This window comes from Littorina saxatilis, linkage group LG15 (genome assembly GCF_037325665.1).
Source record: "Littorina saxatilis isolate snail1 linkage group LG15, US_GU_Lsax_2.0, whole genome shotgun sequence".
Classification (NCBI taxonomy): Eukaryota; Metazoa; Mollusca; class Gastropoda; order Littorinimorpha; family Littorinidae; genus Littorina; species Littorina saxatilis.
The window spans coordinates 43,422,981-43,444,067 of record NC_090259.1 but is presented as its reverse complement, the minus strand read 5'-3'; the positions used below and the strand labels follow the sequence as shown (position 1 = coordinate 43,444,067).

At 41.7% G+C, this 21,087-nt stretch overlaps 1 protein-coding gene across 2 annotated transcripts in view; it reads right to left on the bottom strand.

The window, feature by feature from the left end:
• Positions 1–219: 219 nt before the first annotated feature.
• The window catches only part of LOC138949394 (uncharacterized), a 49,438-nt gene continuing 28,570 nt past the window's right edge, over positions 220–21,087 (bottom strand). For both annotated transcript variants that reach the window (XM_070321207.1, XM_070321208.1), the window contains exons 13-14: positions 20,258–20,454; positions 220–3,711 (exon numbers count right to left, since the gene is read on the bottom strand). In XM_070321207.1, coding sequence (XP_070177308.1) covers positions 3,378–3,711; positions 20,258–20,454 — 531 coding nt within the window. In that variant the 3' untranslated portion in view covers positions 220–3,377. The remainder of the gene's footprint in view (positions 3,712–20,257; positions 20,455–21,087) is intronic.

Below are 21,087 nucleotides of genomic sequence, written 5' to 3'. Positions count from 1 at the left end.
ACCTAGATGAGATTTTTTGTTTTTTTTTAACCCTGAATCGAAAAAAATCAGTGATTCTTACATTACTAGTGTTGCTTACATCTTAGAAATCAAACGTTGTGCAATTTTGGTATAAAAACCTAATACCAAGTTTAATGTCAAGCAAAGCCTATACATTCACAATTACAAAAAAAAAACACAACAAAGAAAATACCTTGCACACAAAAACAGTATGAACTCTTCTTCACACAGATTTTTTTTATTCACTTTTAGTATGGCTCAAAGCACATTCATGTATGCGGTGAAAATGATAATACCCTGTCATGGAATCAGCATCAAACAAACTGACAAAGATAAGTCACAACAAAGAAAATACCTTACACACAGAAACAGTATGAACACAGATTTTTTTTAATTCACTTTTAGTATGGCTCAAAGCACATTCATGAAATCGGTAAAAATTATCATACCCTGTCATGGAATCAGCATCAAACAAACTGACAAAGATAAGTCAAGGTTCATCAAGAGAGAACGAACGTTTAAACAAAATTCAACAGGGAGCACAACCAATTTCCGTATAAATACACAAACACAGTAAGCAAGCAAACTAAACACAAAAAAGTCAAACAATTCAAGCAGCCAAGACAAAACAAATCGGAAAAATCAACTTGGCCCTTTTCCTTGGAACATTCCTTTTCCTTAACACTTTCTACCCCACCTACGTTGACCGCCAAAGTTTTTTTTAGCCGAGACCAGCTGTGCTGCAGCAGGTCACTCAGAATTGTAATAACTATGTTGGAACTGTGTATCAACACGCTGGAATGCAGGGGTTAGATGGACGTAATTACAGGAAGCGACTGAAGCTAACAGTCTGAGCGGATATATCCGTTTCTGGTCAGATAGAGCCATATGAGTGGGTACGGATATTTATTCCCCCCTCTGCTTCTTTCTCTCCGTAAACTTGTAGGGCTAGTTATTTTTCGGTAACTTACCCAACAACCAAAATCACTTACCCAACAACGGGCCTGAATCCTCGATAGCTCATGGGTAGAGACTGTACACATTGTGGATCTACTTTTTGCGAATCAAAAATTCAGAACACTCTAATGTACAAAATATACATTTCTGGAGCAAACAATACAACCGTACCGCATTTAAACCAGCAACTACAGGCTTGAACACATGAATCTCAATATAAAATCCATGAGTTTGGTTGTTTTCTGAATTCAGATCTGCCGTGCACAATCGTTTATCGCTAGCAAGATTCCAAGGAAAAGTAACTCTCATACTTTGTCTAGCGACACGAGTAGTTCCCCTTCCAGATATCGGCTGCATCGACAAGACTGCAATCCGACGGTCAGTTTTCAACAATATTTCATTTTATAAACAGATCACACGCAATCAATTGCAAACATTCAATCAACTTAAAGAACATGCAGCGGTTTCATACGCTATTTTGCCCCAGAAAACTGAACTTCATACAGTTTTTAACGTTGGAACACGGGTGTAAAACTTCGTCTGCTAGTCACATTCGAGGAAAGAACATTTCCCGAGCGATACCAAAACATGAACAGAACACACACTTTCTGCCTTTACCGCCACAGCAGAATGACAACATAACTGTGGACTTGATTTTAGTTCAAAACATGGAAACTGACAAGAAGTGTTAACAGAATGGAATGATTTGCACGGAACTATACAACCGCGCATTAATCGATCGCCTGCGCAGGTAGACTGGTTGGGTGAATATGATTCGATCAAACTTTCGCACAAAAACTCTTCTTTTCTTTGAATAACTGAAGAAAGGAGGAATAAAGAGGTTACATACCCCGTCTCGGTGATTATCAAAAATAATGGTTTCAGTTCGCGGTCATGAAAAAGCTCGCTGAAGCTCGCATTTTTCATGATCCGCTAACTTCGACCATTATTTTTGATAATCACTGAGACTCGGCATGTAACCTCTACGTCCGTACCTGGGAGACAATGAGTCGGACCGTACGATTTAGCTCCCTGGAATAATATTTTTTTTTTTTTCTCCCTTTCGTATTGTTCTTTAGGCAAATGGTCCCTTTTCTTTGGAACCGACACTTAATTGAGCTCAAATTTAAATCAGCATAGGAGCAAGAGACTGTAGGTAAAAAGAACTACTGTAGAACTAAATATCAACAAAAATGTACTCAACAGCAACATGGACATTTAAACATGAACGTGAACTGGTTTTGACACAAGGTCTTCGTCAGCAACTAAAAGGAGATATGACAGAAAGAGACAGAAGAAAAAACATTTTGAAAAGCTTTTGCTCGCATTTCAATCTTTAAAAAAAAATGTGTAAGCCTGGTATCTCACAGTAAGCCATATATGTATTTTTGTCTGTGTATACAGTACACGGAAAGGAATGTGCATTTAAATACAAAGAACAAATAAACAGCATGCACTCCACCATTTTTCTTCCATGGAGGAGTTATAACTCAACCAGTAAATATACATGTACATACATGAACACATACACACAAAATTGCATTGAAATGGCATTGTTGTTAACCCGTGATTTGTAAAATGTTTTACAAATCACGTAAATGCGCCCGATATTTTCTTGTCATCTCCAAAGTCAAGGGATCTATTAGATTTTTTTTCTTCTTCATTACTTTATTGTTCCATCGCTGGGAAATTCGGGTCGCTTTCTCCCAGTGGAAAGCTAGCAGCAACAGAGTCACGCTACCCAAAAGTCAAGGGATCTATTAGATTTTTTTCTTCTTCATTACTTTATTGTTCCATCGCTGGGAAATTCGGGTCGCTTTCTCCCAGTGGAAAGCTAGCAGCAACAGAGTCACGCTACCCAAAAGTCAAGGGATATATTAGAAAAAAATTTCTTCTAATTTGTTATGCTAAAAATTGTAATATTTTACCTATCCGGCCCACCACCCAGCATAGAGGCTCTTAACAACAAATACATGTATTAATAATAATAAAAGGCATGTATTACTTTGTGGAATGCAATAATTTTACATTTTAACATTTTTACAAATCGTGTAATTTGTAAAAAGTTTTTACATTTTTACATATCACGGGTTAACAATTGTTGAGGCAAGCAGAAAACACAATGTTCATCAACGTGTTCAAGTGCAAAATATGTACAGTGGGAAGACTGTATACCTTATTATAAATGTTGAGTTTGTCTTGTTTAAAAAGAGTGGAATGCTCTTGCTTTTATTGAGGCAAACTTTCCCACATGACATTATAGGCCAGTCACTAGAGAGCAACGTGCTTGAAAACATGTGTGGAAAGTTTGCCTCACTAAAAACAAGAGTATTCACTCTTTGACAACCCACACACACCCGACAGAGTTATTTCAAGATTTCATCTATTGGACGGTCTTTGCAAGGTAACATCCCACTTCTCTAGGCTGTCTGAGTTTCTTTCTTTGGCAGATGCACAGATACAAGGCTCTCTGGCACTGGATTCAAGAGTCCGCCACAAACTGCTACATTGACCTTCGCGTCACCATGTGTGACCTTGACTGACCTCTGACTTTGATAGGTCACATCGACTATAACCTTGACACTTGTTGACAGAGCTTGGGCTTGACCGCTGTGGTTGGCGATGGCCTTGGGACTGGCGTGTTCTGACCTTGGCTGTGGGTTGTCCGAGGCTGTGTTGACCTTCTTGCCTGCAATCTTCATAGTGGCGACCTTGACCCGCTGGCAGGATGACCTCATATGCATCACGAACAACCTGAAGGTCACAAAACCATCACATGTAAGCAACTCTCTTCCACAAGAAAAGAAGCAACAGATATTTCAGAAGTCTTCCTCCCCTGAACTCTTTTAAAACTATAATGTAAGTAGAGGTTACATGCCAAGTCTCAGTGAATATTAAAAATAATGGTCGAATTTAAGTTAGCAGATCGTGAAAAATGCGAGCTTCAGTGACATGCTGTAATGAAAACTCGGATAAAGTATCTAAATGGTACATTTTAGCAGATTCAAATCATTATGTTAATTTAAAAATATCTTCAAGTATAGAGTGATAGAAACAAAACTGTAAAATATAATCTGCTTGCACGTGTTGTTTTTTTTTTAATCTGTCTATTGTAGAATAGACAGTAAAATTGATTCTGCTTCCGCTGAAAAAACACACTCTGCGTGTACACTGAGGAACTGTGTGTCTCTTCTGGATACTTACATTAATAGTTGAGTTGCATTGCAGTGGTAATACAGGTTAAATGGCGATCTATCTAGCAGAGCTGACGATATTAATGGGCACTGCCTGTTAAGCACAAAACTTGCCAAAAAAAGCTGAGCACTGGAAAATCTGAATATTGACTGACTCAAAGGTCCCTCCCATCCCGCATTACACATTATCCACTTTATGAAATAAACAAAAGAAATTGGAACAGATCGAAAAAGGCAAGAAACAGATACTGAGAGAGAGAGAGAGATCGAAGATCAATAACAGCAAATAGGTTAGACTAAAAGGGGAAAAAAGCGGGTGATAAATCAAGCAATCGGATTTTTTTCCTTCAAATAGCTTTGTGTTAAACAAGGAGAGAAAACTAAAAGACAAACAATGTTATTTGCACACAAAAATGTTATGTGTGTGTGTGTGTGTGTATGTCACTGTGTGTATGTGTATGTCACTGTGTGTGTGAGTGTGTGAGTGTGTGTGTGTGTCACTGTGTGGGTGTGGGTGTGTGTGTGTGTGTGTGTGTGTGTGTGTGTGTGACTGTGTGTGTGTGTGTGTGTGTTGGAGGATGGAAGATTATACATTAAATTACAGAGACTAAGTCAGTATGTACAACCAGCCAACTCCTTTGTCTGACCACCTATTGCAACCACGAACACAGCTCAGTGGGCAGTAAAATAAATATTCTAATCTCTCTGTTGTCCACGGTTTGATCCATGTTTGTTATGTCTGTCTTGAGTGAACATTCACTCAGTTACAACTTTATATTTACTAATTTGCCTCCACCTTTCGAGCGAGCCGAGTGGCCGCGGGGATCCGCAGAGCTACACCATTGGCACCACCATTCCTATCCTGATATCAGTCTGGCACCACCATTCCTATCCTGATATCAGTCTGGCACCACCATTCCTATCCTGATAAATGTCTGGCACCACCATTCCTATCCTGATAAATGTCTGGCACCACCATTCCTATCCTGATAAATGTCTGGCACCACCATTCCTTCCCTGTTATCAGTCTGGCACCACCATTCCATTCCTTCCCTGATAAATGTCTGGCACCACCATTCCTGTCCTGATAAATGTCTGGCACCACCATTCTTTCCCTGATATCAGTCTGGCACCACCATTCCTATCCTGATAAATGTCTGGCACCACCATTCCTATTCTCATACATGTCTGGCACCACCATTCCTTCCTTGATATGAGTCTGGCACCACCATTCCTATCCTGAAAAATGTCTGGCACCACCATTCCTATCCTGATCAACGTCTGGCACCACCATTCCTTCCCCGATATCAGTCTGGCACCACCATTCCTGTCCTGATAAATGTCTGGCACCACCATTCCTATCCTGATAAATGTCTGGCACCACCATTCCTATCCTGATATCAGTCTGGCACCACCATTCCTATTCTCATAAATGTCTGGCACCACCATTCCTGTCCTGATAAATGTCTGGCACCACCATTCCTTCCCTGATATCAGTCTGGCACCACCATTCCTTCCCTGATATCAGTCTGGCACCACCATTCCTTCCCTGATAAATGTCTGGCACCACCATTTCTATCCTGATAAATGTCTGGCACCACCATTCCTTCCTTGATATGAGTCTGGCACCACCATTCCTATCCTGATAAATGTCTGGCACCACCATTCCTATCCTGATAAATGTCTGGCACCACCATTCCTTCCTTGATATGAGTCTGGCACCACCATTCCTGTCCTGATAAATGTCTGGCACCACCATTCCTATCCTGATAAATGTCTGGCACCACCATTCCTATCCTGATAAATGTCTGGCACCACCATTCCTATCCTGATAAATGTCTGGCACCACCATTCCTATCCTGATAAATGTCTGGCACCACCATTCCTTCCCTGATATCAGTCTGGCACCACCATTCCTTCCCTGATAAATGTCTGGCACCACCATTCCTATCCTGATAAATGTCTGGCACCACCATTCCTTCCCTGATATCAGTCTGGCACCACCATTCCTTCCCTGATATCAGTCTGGCACCACCATTCCTTCCCTGATAAATGTCTGGCACCACCATTCCTTCCCTGATATCAGTCTGGCACCACCATTCCTATCCTGATAAATGTCTGGCACCACCATTCCTATCCTGATAAATGTCTGGCACCACCATTCCTGTCCTGATAAATGTCTGGCACCACCATTCCTATCCTGATAAATGTGTGGCACCACCATTCCTTCCTTGATATGTGTCTGGCACCACCATTCCTTCCCTGATAAATGTCTGGCACCACCATTCCTATCCTGATAAATGTCTGGCACCACCATTCCTTCCCTGTTATCAGTCTGGCACCACCATTCCTATCCTGATATCAGTCTGGCACCACCATTCCTATTCTCATAAATGTCTGGCACCACCATTCCTTCCTTGATATGAGTCTGGCACCACCATTCCTATCCTGAAAAATGTCTGGCACCACCATTCCTATCCTGATCAACGTCTGGCACCACCATTCCTATCCTGATAAATGTCTGGCACCACCATTCCTGTCCTGATAAATGTCTGGCACCACCATTCCTATCCTGATAAATGTCTGGCACCACCATTCCTTCCCTGATATCAGTCTGGCACCACCATTCCTTCCCTGATAAATGTCTGGCACCACCATTCCTATCCTGATAAATGTCTGGCACCACCATTCCTTCCCTGATATCAATCTGGCACCACCATTCCTTCCCTGATAAATGTCTGGCACCACCATTCCTACCCTGCTATCTGTCTGGCACCACCATTCCTTCCCTGATCAATGTCTGTCACCACCATTCCTTTTCTGATAAATGTCTGGCACCACCATTCCTTCCCTGATATCAGTCTGGCACCACCATTCCTATCCTGATAAATGTCTGGCACCACCATTCCTATCCTGATAAATGTCTGGCACCACCATTCCTTCCTTGATATGTGTCTGGCACCACCATTCCTTCCCTGATATCAGTCTGGCATCAACATTCCTTCCCTCATAAATGTCTGGCACCACCATTCCTGTCCTGATAAATGTCTGGCACCACCATTCCTTCCCTGATATCAGTCTGGCACCACCATTCCTATCCTGATAAATGTCTGGCACCACCATTCCTATCCTGATAAATGTCTGGCACCACCATTCCTATCCTGATAAATGTCTGGCACCACCATTCCTTCCTTGATAAATGTCTGGCACCACCATTCCTGTCCTGATAAATGTCTGGCACCACCATTCCATTCCTTCCCTGATATCAGTCTGGCACCACCATTCCTATCCTGATAAATGTCTGGCACCACCATTCCTATTCTCATAAATGTCTGGCACCACCATTCCTTCCTTGATATGAGTCTGGCACCACCATTCCTATCCTGATCAATGTCTGGCACCACCATTCCTTCCCTGATAAACGTCTGGCACCACCATTCCTTCCCTGACATCTGTCTGGCACCACAATTCTTATCCTGATAAATGTCTGGCACCACCATTCCTTCCCTGATATCAGTCTGGCACCACCATTCCTATCCTGATAAATGTCTGGCACCACCATTCCTATTCTCATACATGTCAGGCACCACCATTCCTTCCTTGATATGAGTCTGGCACCACCATTCCTATCATGAAAAATGTCTGGCACCACCATTCCTTCCTTGATATGAGTCTGGCACCACCATTCCTATCCTGATAAATGTCTGGCACCACCATTCCTTCCCTGATATCAGTCTGGCACCACCATTCCTATCCTGATAAATGTCTGGCACCACCATTCCTTCCCTGTTATCAGTCTGGCACCACCATTCCTATTCTGATAAATGTCTGGCACCACCATTCCTATTATGATAAATGTCTGGCACCACCATTCCTTCCCTGATATCAGTCTGGCACCACCATTCCTATTCTCATAAATGTCTGGCACCACCATTCCTTCCCTGATATCAGTCTGGCACCACCACTCCTATCCTGATAAATGTCTGGCACCACCATTCCTATCCTGATAAATGTCTGGCACCACCATTCCTATTCTCATAAATGTCTGGCACCACCATTCCTTCCCTGTTATCAGTCTGGCACCACCATTCCTATCCTGATAAATGTCTGGCACCACCATTCCTATCCTGATAAATGTCTGGCACCACCATTCCTATCCTGATATCAGTCTGGCACCACCATTCCTTCCCTGATATCAGTCTGGCACCACCATTCCTTCCCTGATATCAGTCTGGCACCACCATTCCTATCCTGATAAATGTCTGGCACCACCATTCCTATCCTGATAAATGTCTGACACCACCCTTCCTTCCCTGATATTAATCTGGCACCACCATTCCTATCCTTATATAAATGTCTGGCACCACTATTCCTATCCGGAAATCTGTCTCGCACCATCATTCCTATCCTGCCATCTGCCTGACACCATCATTCCTACCCTGCTATCTGTCTGGCACCACCATTCCTATCCTGGCATCGCTCTGGCACCACCATTCCTTCCCTGATATCAGTCTGGCACCACCATTCCTATCCTGATAAATGTCTGGCACCACCATTCCTATCCTGATAAATGTCTGGCACCACCATTCCTTCCCTGATATCAGTCTGGCACCACCATTCCTATCCTGATAAATGTCTGGCACCACCATTCCTTCCCTGATATCAGTCTGGCACCACCATTCCATTCCTTCCCTGATATCAGTCTGGCACCACCATTCCTATCCTGATAAATGTCTGGCACCACCATTCCTATCCTGATTTTAGTCTGGCACCACCATTCCTTTCCTGATATCAGTCTGGCACCACCATTCCTGTCCTGATAAACGTCTGGCACCACCATTCCTTCCCTGACAAATGTCTGGCACCACCATTCCTATCCTGATAAATGTGTGGCACCACCATTCCTTCCCTGATATATCAGTCTTGCACCACCTTTCCTATCCTGATAAATGTCTGGCACCACCATTCCTATTCTCATAAATGTCTGGCACCACCATTCCTTCCCTGATATCAGTCTGGCACCACCATTCCTATTCTGATAAATGTCTGGCACCACCATTCCTTCCCTGATATCAGTCTGGCACCATCATTCCTATCCTGATATATGTCTGGCACCACCATTCCTTCCCTGATAAATGTCTGGCACCACCATTCCTATCCTGATAAATGTCTGGCACCACCATTCCTTCCCTGTTATCAGTCTGGCACCACCATTCCTATCCTGATAAATGTCTGGCACCACCATTCCTATCCTGATAAATGTCTGGCACCACCATTCCTATCCTGATAAATGTCTGGCACCACCATTCCTTCCTTGATATCAGTCTGGCACCACCATTCCTATTCTCATAAGTGTCTGGCACCACCATTCCTATCCTGATAAATGTCTGGCACCACCATTCCTATCCGGACATCTGTCTGGCACCATCATTCCTATCCTGCCATCTGCCTGGCACCATCATTCCTACCCCGCTATCTGTCTGGCACCATCATTCCTATCCTTGCATCGCTTTGGTACCACCATTCCTATCCTGGCACCGGGACGGATACGTACAGACACACGAACACACACAAAAATATTGACGGGCCCAGTGGGATTCGAACCCACGACTTGGGATTTAACAGTGTTCGCATACTCCAGCTCTTATCCCCGTGGCCACTCTGTCAGCTCGAAAGGTGGAGGCAAATTAGTGAATATATAACGTTATAACTGAGCGAATGTTCACTAAAGATAGACAAAACAAACATGGATCAATCCGTGGACAACAGAGAGATTAATGATTATAACATTTATTTCACTGCCCAGCTGCCTGTGTTCGTTGTTGCAATAGGCAGTCAGACACACACACACACACACACACACACAAACGCACACACACACTCATAATGTAAGTACTCACTATCATAACTGATTATCTCTTATTTACCCATGTATTACTTTTATTAACTGGGAAAAAAACCTTGTTTGACAGTACGACACTTGGTATGACCAAACGTTGTTTTTAAAATCAATCAATAGTGCACAATGCGACACTCAACATTAAAGGCTGACATAGTCCTATTTAATTAGTTTAATTACTTCCAGGGCTTTTTCCATCGTTGCGGGGATGTATAAATTAAGCTTCCTGTAAAGTTTTAGGTTTGAAGTCCTTACCAATTACGAGAAATAATTAATTCTTTATTGCATTGTTTAGCAACAGTTCTCCAGGACTTGGGCTATTTTTAGACCGTTGACGTCACTTCGTGACGTTTCGTAAACCAAAGATGGCATTTGAGACTGTTCTGTTTACATTCGACACTATCAACACCACTTTGCAATACTGAAATAATTTTTTCTGTGTTCGAAAGCTACAGCCAATCGTTATTATATCCCCTTAGGTACGGTTTTATAACATTATTGGCACATGTAAACAATATGAATTAATTAATGAACGCAACGAATATGGCAGCCTTAAAGATCAAACCGTGCGTGTTGTCAATTTCTCCTGTCCACTAGTATTTTCTCTTGTATTTTTCATATTTACATATCATCTTTGTGTGCAACAAATATCGTTTGCTTTTACTTTCCTTTTCTACTTTAATACAATGATATTGGAGAAAAAAATTTCCGATAGCTTGATTTATCACCCGCTTTTTTGTTTGTTTCGCCTTTCTTTCTAGTGCTGTTATTGATCTTCAATGTGTTACTCAGTACGGTTCTCTCTCTCTCTCTCTCTCTCTCTCTCTCTCTCTCTCTCTCTCTCTCTCTCTCTCTCTCTCTCTCTCTCTCTCTCTCTCTCTCTCTCTCTCTCTCTCTCTCTCTCTCTCTCTCTCTCTCTCTCTCTCTCTGTATCTGTTTCTTGCCTTATTCGATCTGTTCCAATTTCCTTTCAAGTTTTTTTTCCTCATAAAGTGGATAATTTGTAATGCGGGATGGGAGTGACCTTTGAGTCAGTCAATTCATGCGTGATTTTCCGGTGCTGTGACCTTTTCTAAAATCAGCATTTTGTTGGCAAGTTTTGTAATTAACAGGCAATGCCCATTAATATTGTTGACGTTAGCTCTGCTAGATAGATCGCCATTTAACCTGTATTACCACTTCTATGCAACTCAACAATTAATGTTAATATCCAGAAGAGACTCGTATTCACAGTTCCTCTGTGTACACGCGGATTTTTTTTTTCTATTCAGCGGAAGCAGAATCAATTTTACTCTGTAAACAGATTACAAAACTTCAAACACAAGTGCAAGCAGATTATATTTCACAGTTTTGTTTCTATCACTTTATACTTGAAGAGAATTTTAAATTAACATAATGATTTGACTCTGCTAAATGCGCCACTGTTTAGATACTTTATCCGAGTTTTCAATACAGCATTTTGCTGCAGTTATAGCCACGCGTATACATCAAAATGTCGCCTGCATAATCCAACAGAGCAAAAATGCTCTGGTCTTCGCTCTGCAGACTTCTCCAAGAGTAACTGGGATCCGATTCCGAATTTCTGAGACATAATCATTGGCCAGCAGAGATTAACAACTGCCTCCTCTCCCGCAGGTCAGCGATGACAGGTGAAACCGTTTAGCGGTTGACGACCAGGCGCGTGTTTTGAAAACAATACAAGCGACCTCCAATACAGACCTCGGCCCAACTGATTTAATAAACACACACACACACACACACACACACACACACACACACAGTATGATAGTGACTCGGACATTTTGCTCTCTGGCATGGTCATAAAGCCTGAGAATTAGTTAAGCGACGTCTACTTTACAGACTTCCCTTTTAGTCTACTTTGTGAAGGTTGCTGCATGAAGTTTTGACACACACAACACTTTGCGATGTCTTCACAAAATCAACTTCAGGCTCAATTAATGACAGCCTGTAGACACTGATTTCGCGTCTGCCACTTCCACCACACACAGACCTGGGAACCCCTGTTTTGCACTTTGAGTAAAACTTTTGAACATCCATGATTCAATTAAACATGTTTCACGCGCGTCCGTCGTACCGTTAATCAAGTTTACCAATACATTTAAAAACAAGTCGCGTAAGGCGAAAATACAATATTTAGTCAAGTAGCTGTCGAACTCACAGAATGAAACTGAACGCAATGCAACGCAGCAAGACCGTATACTCGTAGCATCGTCAGTCCACCGCTCATGGCAAAGGCAGTGAACTTGAAATTGACAAGAAGAGCGGGGTAGTAGTTGCGCTGAGAAGGATAGCACGCTTTTCTGTACCTCTCTTTGTTTTAACTTTCTGAGCGTGTTTTTAATCCAAACATATCATATCTATATGTTTTTGGAATCAGGAACCGACAAGGAATAAGATGAAAGTGTTTTTAAATTGATTTCGACAATTTAATTTTGATCATAATTTTTATATATTTAATTTTCAGAGCTTGTTTTTAATCCAAATATAACATATTTATATGTTTTTGGAATCAGAAAATGATGGAGAATAAGATGAACGTAAATTTGGATCGTTTTATAATTTTTTTATTTTTTTTACAATTTTTCGATTTTTAATGACCAAAGTCATTAATTAATTTTTAAGCCACCAAGCTGAAATGCAATACCGAAGTCCGGGCTTTGTCGAAGATTACTTGACCAAAATTTCAACCAATTTGGTTGAAACTGAAATGAGAGCGTGACAGTGCCGCCTCAACTTTCACGAAAAGCCGGATATGACGTCATCAAAGACATTTATCAAAAAAATGAAAAAAACGTCTGAGGATAGCATACCCAGAAACTCTCATGTCAAATTTCAAAAAGATCGGTCCAGTAGTTTAGTCTGAATCGCTCTACACACACACACACACATACACCACGACCCTCGTTTCGATTCCCCCTCGATGTTAAAATATTTAGTCAAAACTTGACTAAATATAAAAAGAGCTTCTTTTAATGTTTACTGACAAAAACTGTAATCATGTGTCAAAACACTGGATCGGCTTCGGGAAAGTAGTCGAGTTTTTTTTCTCATCGTAGTTTCTTCCAGTGACTGTACCGATCGTATTTTAAACAATCATGTTTACAAAATACGACGAAATCACCCGTGGAAATCGTGTATTCGATTAGAAAACGTCTGCTGCGTGATTGTTACAAAATGCACACGCAGCTGGGACCCAGACGACCAGATGCAAGTCACCAGGAAATCACAACAAGATTTTCTAATTCGGAAAAACGATTAAAACAAACGAAACAATCAACCAAAACAAACAAAAACCATCAAAGGCCTACAAAACTCAACCCGTTTTCCTTTTTACACCCCCGGTATATAGTCACCTGGCTGGCTATAGTGGAAAGGTTACTTTTGGTGGTCACATTACATATTATGTTTTTTGGAAAGTTCGTTTTATTTGCAGCCACAGTTCGGTAAACGACAAATGGCTAAACCCAACCACCTAAGAATGAGAAGCGTTTTTGTAACATGACCCATATTCTGCAAAAATGCAGCCATGACGCAGGGGGTAGGTTACAAAAAAACGTCATGTACCGCTTGACTGCATACGGATATAAGCAAATTATACCTTAAACGAAAGCTAAAGATTGTTGCCATCAGACAGCAAGTAAAATGCCTAATTCGTATACACAGTTTTATTTTTAACAACATCTGTATAACATGCGGACGACAAAACCGGAAATGCCATTTTCTCAATCGATATGTATAGCTAACTGAACGCCTGGTTGAAACCGCAATCAAAAACATCTTGAAAATTGTTTATTCTCACAGCTAGAATTATTTTACATCAACAATTGTTAATTTACCGAGGAAAACAACAGTCATATAAGATAAATAATGGATGATTCTGAATCAACTCCGAAAACCGAACCGGGTCGAAGCAAAAAAGAGTTTACACATACACAGGCTTGAAAAAGGATAATTTGGTTCAATATGTTAGATTTTTACCCATAACGTTAAAGATCAGCTCAATATAAAAGGAAAGTGATCATTGTAAAAGGATTTTGCTATCGCAAAATAATTCAACTTCCGGTTTTACCACATGGTGTCCATAATATTATCACTTTATTACATAGCGTGCATTTGTCAGAAATTATACTAAATGTTAGAAGCGATCTTAAAGTGAAAGTAACGTTTAATAAAAGTATGCGCATTTACTTATTGATTGATATATGACTAAAATAATGGACATGTAATTTAAACGTACAATACGACATTTTGTACACTACCTCTCTAAAAAAAAAACGCGACTATGACCGACCGATATGTAGTTGTAAATTAGGTCATTGTTAGTGATGAAAACGGGTTTTCTTTAAAAGATAACACGCAAACTGTGAAGTTCAAGGCCATAAATGATTTTAGTACGACTTCTTCAAAACAGGTCTGTTTTTCACTCCACCAGTTTCAGTTTTAATAAAATATATGTATATCTGTCATTTTCAAAAAACCTTATCTGCAATTCACTTAACCAAATACACCATGAACCCAGAAGATATTAGAGTGAGACACTTTACAGTGAAATATGTTATGATTCCCCTTATTTCAAAATATATGCATTTTAATTGGCAGACACGATTCACGTCGTAGGTACGTGTCGTCTGGTGAGGCAACTGTTAGCATTTTTTGTCGTAAGAATTGACATTTTTAAACATAAATCATGGACAAAAAACTAATTCTACAAAAAGTGCAGGTTTTCTTGGTAAAGTCAGTTAAAGCATCTTAAAATTCAAGAAATTGTGCAATTACGTGTATGTATTTGAAATGGCAGACAATATTGAATGAAAGTGATTTTTGACTGATTGAAACCCTACCCCCACTAACAAAATGGGCCCTGAGATTAGGGGTGTTAGTTAAAGATGACTTGAATAATGGCTATGCTTTTCCACTAAAGTATTCAAAACCTAAACATATTCATAGGCAAGATGTTCTACATTAACACAATTAACTTTTTAAACATATACATATGCTTAGTACACGATACTTCCGGTTTTTCTACCGGATGACTTATACATTTAGGGGGTAAACACCTTATCGTAGAAACAGCTTTATTTTCAAAAAGTGCAAGTAATTATTAAAAATCATACATAATATTTATATATAGGAGTTAATTTTCCTTCGAAAGTCATTTGTTTCAAGTGGCAGACAATGTCAGTTGGAGAGTTACATGTACGTAAAGCGTATAACTGTTGTCTGTGATTAGTGCATTGTGGACACATTGGCACCATTTGATCCTAAATGCAAAACGATGTCGTGATCATACCACAGTTTTAGGATAATTTTACATCGCATCGATTACTAAATTGATGGTAGAATTTCACTGATAAATTCTATTTCCGGTAGCGTCAGTGCCGTTATCTTTTTCTTTTTGTAATAAGGTAATAACGAATGAACCACGTGTCACACTCTTATGCTAGTCTTTAAATGACAATTCCAATTCTAGTAAGTTAAAAGGCATGTATTGCGCGTTACATACATTTATACCCCCCCCCCCCCCCCCCCCAGGATTACAATGCAAGTAAACACATATAAAGAGATAGTAACGTTTTACATGGTTACACGTTCAGTAGTGAACGTAACGTGTGGTTTAACAAAATTACTTGCACATACAATAGTGAAGTCTGTCTGTGTGTCTTTGTTTGTGTGTTTGTCTATGTCTGTCTGTGTGTTCGTATGTTTGTCTCTCCCTCTGTCTGTCTATCAGTCTGTCTATCTCTCTCTTTCTCTCTGTGTCTATGTCTGTCTGTCTGTCTGTCTGTCTGTCTGTCTGTCTGTCTGTCTGTCTGTCTCTCTCTCTCTCTCTCTCTCTCTCTCTCTCTCTCTCTCTCTCTCTCTCTCTCTCTCTCTCTCTCTCTCTCTCTCTCTCTCTCTCTGCGAGGTAGGTGCACTTAAAGAGAAAGCAATACAGAAAGAAATGCATTTCTCTACCAAGAATGAAGTTTGTCTGTCTGTGTGTTTGTGTGCGTGTTTTTTTGGTTGCGTAAGTGTTTCTCTATAAGCATCTCTACGTCTTTGTTCGCGTACATAAGTGCGTGCGTGCATGTGTGGGTGTTTCTGTGTCGGTTTGTCTCACTGTGTGTATGTCTGTCATTTTGTCGGTATGTTTGTGTATGTGTCTTTGTGTGTGTGTGTGTGTGTGCGCGCGCGTGCGTGCGTGCGTGCGCGCGCGCGCGTGTGTGTGTGTATGCGTGCGTGCGTGTGTGTGTGTGCATGTGTGTGTGTGTGTAAGTGTGTGTGTGTGTGTGTGTGTGTGTGTGTGTGATTGCAATTATTCCTCCTTTTTACATTTAGTCAAGTTTTGACTAAATGTTTTAACGTAGAGGGGGGAATCGAGACGAGGGTCGTGGTGTATGTGAGTGTGTGTGTGTGTGTTTGTTTGTTTGTTTGTTTATTTGTTGCTTAACGTCCAGCCGACTACGCAGAGCCATATCAGGACGAGGAAGGGGGGGATGAAGGGGGCCACTTGTCAAGCGATTCCTGTTTACAAATGCACTAACCCATTACTTGTGTCCCAGCAGGCTTTAGTAAAACTAAATTAATACCTACTGGAAGATTACCAGTTTCCAGTATGTTAAAATAGGCTTAACCTATCTACTGCTGGACTTACATCAGAACACTAACAGATTAAACTATACATGAATCGCGAGACAAGCGGCAAGAGAAGAGATTTTTGGAAAAAATACAGGTGAATGAGCAAGAAGGCAGAAAAAAGAAAAGAATTCATGAAGAAAAAGAGAGCATGACAGGAAAGAGGAACCAAAAATCTACCTAACAGCAAACTAGAAAGCTCCTGCGGTTCCAAAAACAGGAGGGGCTTTTAATTTCATAACCGCAGTGCCCCACTGCGGGAGTGTGGTTGTGTGTGTGTGTGTGTGTGTGTAGAGCGATTCAGACCAAACTACTGGACCGATCTTTATGAAATTTGACATAAAAGTTCCTGGGAATGATATCCCCAGATATGTTTTTCATTTGATAAATGTATTTGATGACGTCATATCCGGCTTTTCGTGAAAGTTGAGGCGGCACTGTTACGCTCTCATTTTTCAATTAAATTGGTTGAAATTTTGGTCAACTAATCTTCGACAAAGCCCAGACTTCGGTATTGCATTTCAGCTTGGTGGCTTAAAAATTAATCAATGACTTTGGTCATTAAAAATCTGAAAATTGTAAAAATATATTTTTTTTTATAAAAGGATCCAAATTTACGTTCATCGTATTCTACATCATTTTCTGATTCCAAAAACATATAAATATGTTATATTTGGATTAAAAACAAGCTCTAAAAATTAAAAATATAAAAATTATTATCAAAATTAAATTTTCGTAATCAATTTAAAAACACTTTCATCTTATTCCTTGTTGGTTCCTGATTCCAAAAACATATAGATATGATATGTTTGGATTAAAAACACGCTCAGAAAGTTAAAACGAAGAGAGGTACACAAAAGCGTGCTATCCTTCTCAGCGCAACTACTACCCCGCTCTTCTTGTCAATTTCACAAAAATAAACAGATAATGACGTCTTTTTAAGTGGCACAAACGTGTACATGAATGCCTTCCCTTTCGAATGATTTAAAGTTATAGAATTTCTGTCAAGCGGTTTAAGTTTTATGTCCGTTTTATGAACCCAACCCTCAAAACAAGAATAGTAACGCCAAAGAAGGAAAACATACACACAAACCAACGTTTTTCTCACCGGTGGTTTGGAATATTGCCCCAAAACTTTAGATTTAGTGTTGTGGTGTTAAAATCTATCAGAAAAATGTGTTTGCTAACGTGACGCCAAAAAGTAACCAAAACGGTCCTTAGCCGACTGACTAATAGGGGTGTGTATAGGTTTCGCTCGATGTGTTTGGGTGTTTGTGTTCGCATATAGATCTCAAGAATGAACGGACCGATCGTCACCAAACTTGGTGAACAGGTTCTATACATTCCTGAGACGGTCCTTACAAAAATTGGGACCAGTCAAACACACGGTTATGGAGTTATTGGTGGATTAAGATTCTACAAGGACTTATAGAGGGACATATTAATGGTCAAAGGGAAATAACCTTCTCAGTTGGTGGCAGTGAGAATGGTAAGGACGGGGGTGTTTTTCCTACCTCGGAGGAATTTCTTGTTTTTTTTATAACCGTAAAAAACTAGCAAACCAACAACAACAAAAGACAACACGTTAAATTCTCTCTCGCTCTCGTTCCCCCCCTCTCTGTCTCTGTCTCTTTCTTCTCCCCGCCTCCCTCTCTCTATCTCTATCCGTCTCAGTCTCTAAATGCATACATCATGCAGACCTGTGAACACAGCAAACCGTCCCGATCCCTGCCTCCCTCTCTCTATCTTTATCCGTCTCAGTCTCTAAATGCATACATCATGGCAGACCTGTGAACACAGCAAACCGTCCCGATCCTTGCCTCCCTCTCTCTATCTTTATCCGTCTTGGTCTCTAAATGCATACATCATGCAGACCTGTGAACACAGCAAACCGTCCCGATCCCTGCCTCCCTCTCTCTATCTTTATCCGTCTCAGTCTCTAAATGCATACATCATGCAGACCTGTGAACACAGCAAACCGTCCAGATCCCTGCCTCCCTCTCTCTATCTCTATCCGTCTTGGTCTCTGAATGCATACATCATGCAGACCTGTGAACACAGCAAACCGTCCCGATCCCTGCCTCCCTCTCTCTATCTCAGTCTATCCGTCTCGGTCTCTAAATGCATACATCATGCAGACCTGTGAACACAGCAAACCGTCCCGATCCCTGCCTCCCTCTCTCTATCCGTCTCAGTCTCTAAATGCATACATCATGCAGACCTGTGAACACAGCAAACCGTCCAGATCCCTGCCTCCCTCTCTCTATCTTTATCCGTCTCAGTCTCTAAATGCATACATCATGCAGACCTGTGAACACAGCAAACCGTCCCGATCCCTGCCTCCCTCTCTCTATCTTTATCCGTCTTGGTCTCTAAATGCATACATCATGCAGACCTGTGAACACAGCAAACCGTCCCGATCCCTGCCTTCCTCTCTCTATCTCTATCCGTCTCAGTCTCTAAATGCATACATCATGGCAGACCTGTGAACACAGCAAACCGTCCAGATCCCTGCCTCCCTCTCTCTATCTCTATCCGTCTTGGTCTCTGAATGCATACATCATGCAGACCTGTGAACACAGCAAACCGTCCCGATCCCTGCCTCCCTCTCTCTATCTCAGTCTATCCGTCTCGGTCTCTAAATGCATACATCATGCAGACCTGTGAACACAGCAAACCGTCCCGATCCCTGCCTCCCTATCTTTATCCGTCTCAGTCTCTAAATGCATACATCATGGCAGACCTGTGAACACAGCAAACCGTCCCGATCCCTGCCTCCCTCTCTCTATCTCTATCCGTCTCAGTCTCTAAATGCATACATCATGCAGACCTGTGAACACAGCAAACCGTCCAGATCCCTGCCTCCCTCTCTCTATCTTTATCCGTCTTGGTCTCTGAATGCATACATCATGCAGACCTGTGAACACAGCAAACCGTCCCGATCCCTGCCTCCCTCTCTCTATCTTTATCTGTCTCAGTCTCTAAATGCATACATCATGGCAGACCTGTGAACACAGCAAACCGTCCCGATCCCCGCCTCCCTCTCTCTATCTCTATCCGTCTCGGTCTCTAAATGCATCATGCAGACCTGTGAACACAGCAAACCGTCCCGATCCCTGCCTCCCTCTCTCTATCTTTATCCGTCTCAGTCTCTAAATGCATACATCATGGCAGACCTGTGAACACAGCAAACCGTCCCGATCCCTGCCTCCCTCTCTCTATCTTTATCCGTCTCAGTCTCTAAATGCATACATCATGCAGACCTGTGAACACAGCAAACCGTCCAGATCCCTGCCTCCCTCTCTCTATCTTTATCCGTCTCAGTCTCTAAATGCATACATCATGCAGACCTGTCAACACAGCAAACCGTCCCGATCCCTGCCTCCCTCTCTCTATCTCTATCCGTCTCGGTCTCTAAATGCATAGGCTACATCATGCAGACCTGTGAACACAGCAAACCGTCCCGATCCCTGCCTCCCTCTCTCTATCTCTATCCGTCTCAGTCTCTAAATGCATACATCATGCAGACCTGTGAACACAGCAAACCGTCCAGATCCCTGCCCACACCCACCTGAGAGAGATGAGCTCGAGCAGCACAGCGGCTCCGATGACGAGCACCTTCAGATAGGAGGAGGACGACGTCATGGAATGGCACACCGTGTACGCAGCGAACGGAGACCCGATCAGGAACATGAGAGCCAGGAACGTCTGCAGCCAGTGACGAGGCTTCAGCCCTTTGGGGATCCAGTAGTGGGCTTCGAGTTTGTACTGAAAGAGAATAGAGTTGAAAATGTGTTATTACAGCTTTGTAACAAACTTTTGTTACAGCAGCGGCCAAAGATGTTAACACGAGTAACATGAGAGCCAAGAACGTCTGCAGCCAGTGACGAGGCTTCAGCCCTTTGGGGATCCAGTAGTGGGCTTCAAGTTTGTACTGAAAGAGAAGAGAGTTGATAATTCAACGTTGGAAGTATGTTATTAAAGCTTTGCGAACCTATTCCATTGTAGCAGCGCACATTTACATGAGCAAATTGAGAGCCAGGGCCGAGGGGTGTAGCTTCAGCAGTAGGGGGCCTCAAGTTTATACTGAAAGACAATGATAGTTGATAACAGTAACATTGGTGAAGCTCCTGCTGTCTAAAGTCGTGCGGTTTCCAGGTGCTGTCCTAAGGATTTTCAACACGAAATACGAGGGGTATCTAAGAGAGAAGGAGGCATGTCAGCAATAAGAACGTTCTATCACTTTCCAAACGGGTACAGCCTAATACTCGTGCAATTGTCACCACCTGGCATTGTTAGCAATGGTATACATTTTGGGGAGTCACAAAATTGCTGTCACACACAAGAAAGTTGGTGCGGGGACAGAACGTGCGATTCTCAGACGTGGAAAACTACCTCCTA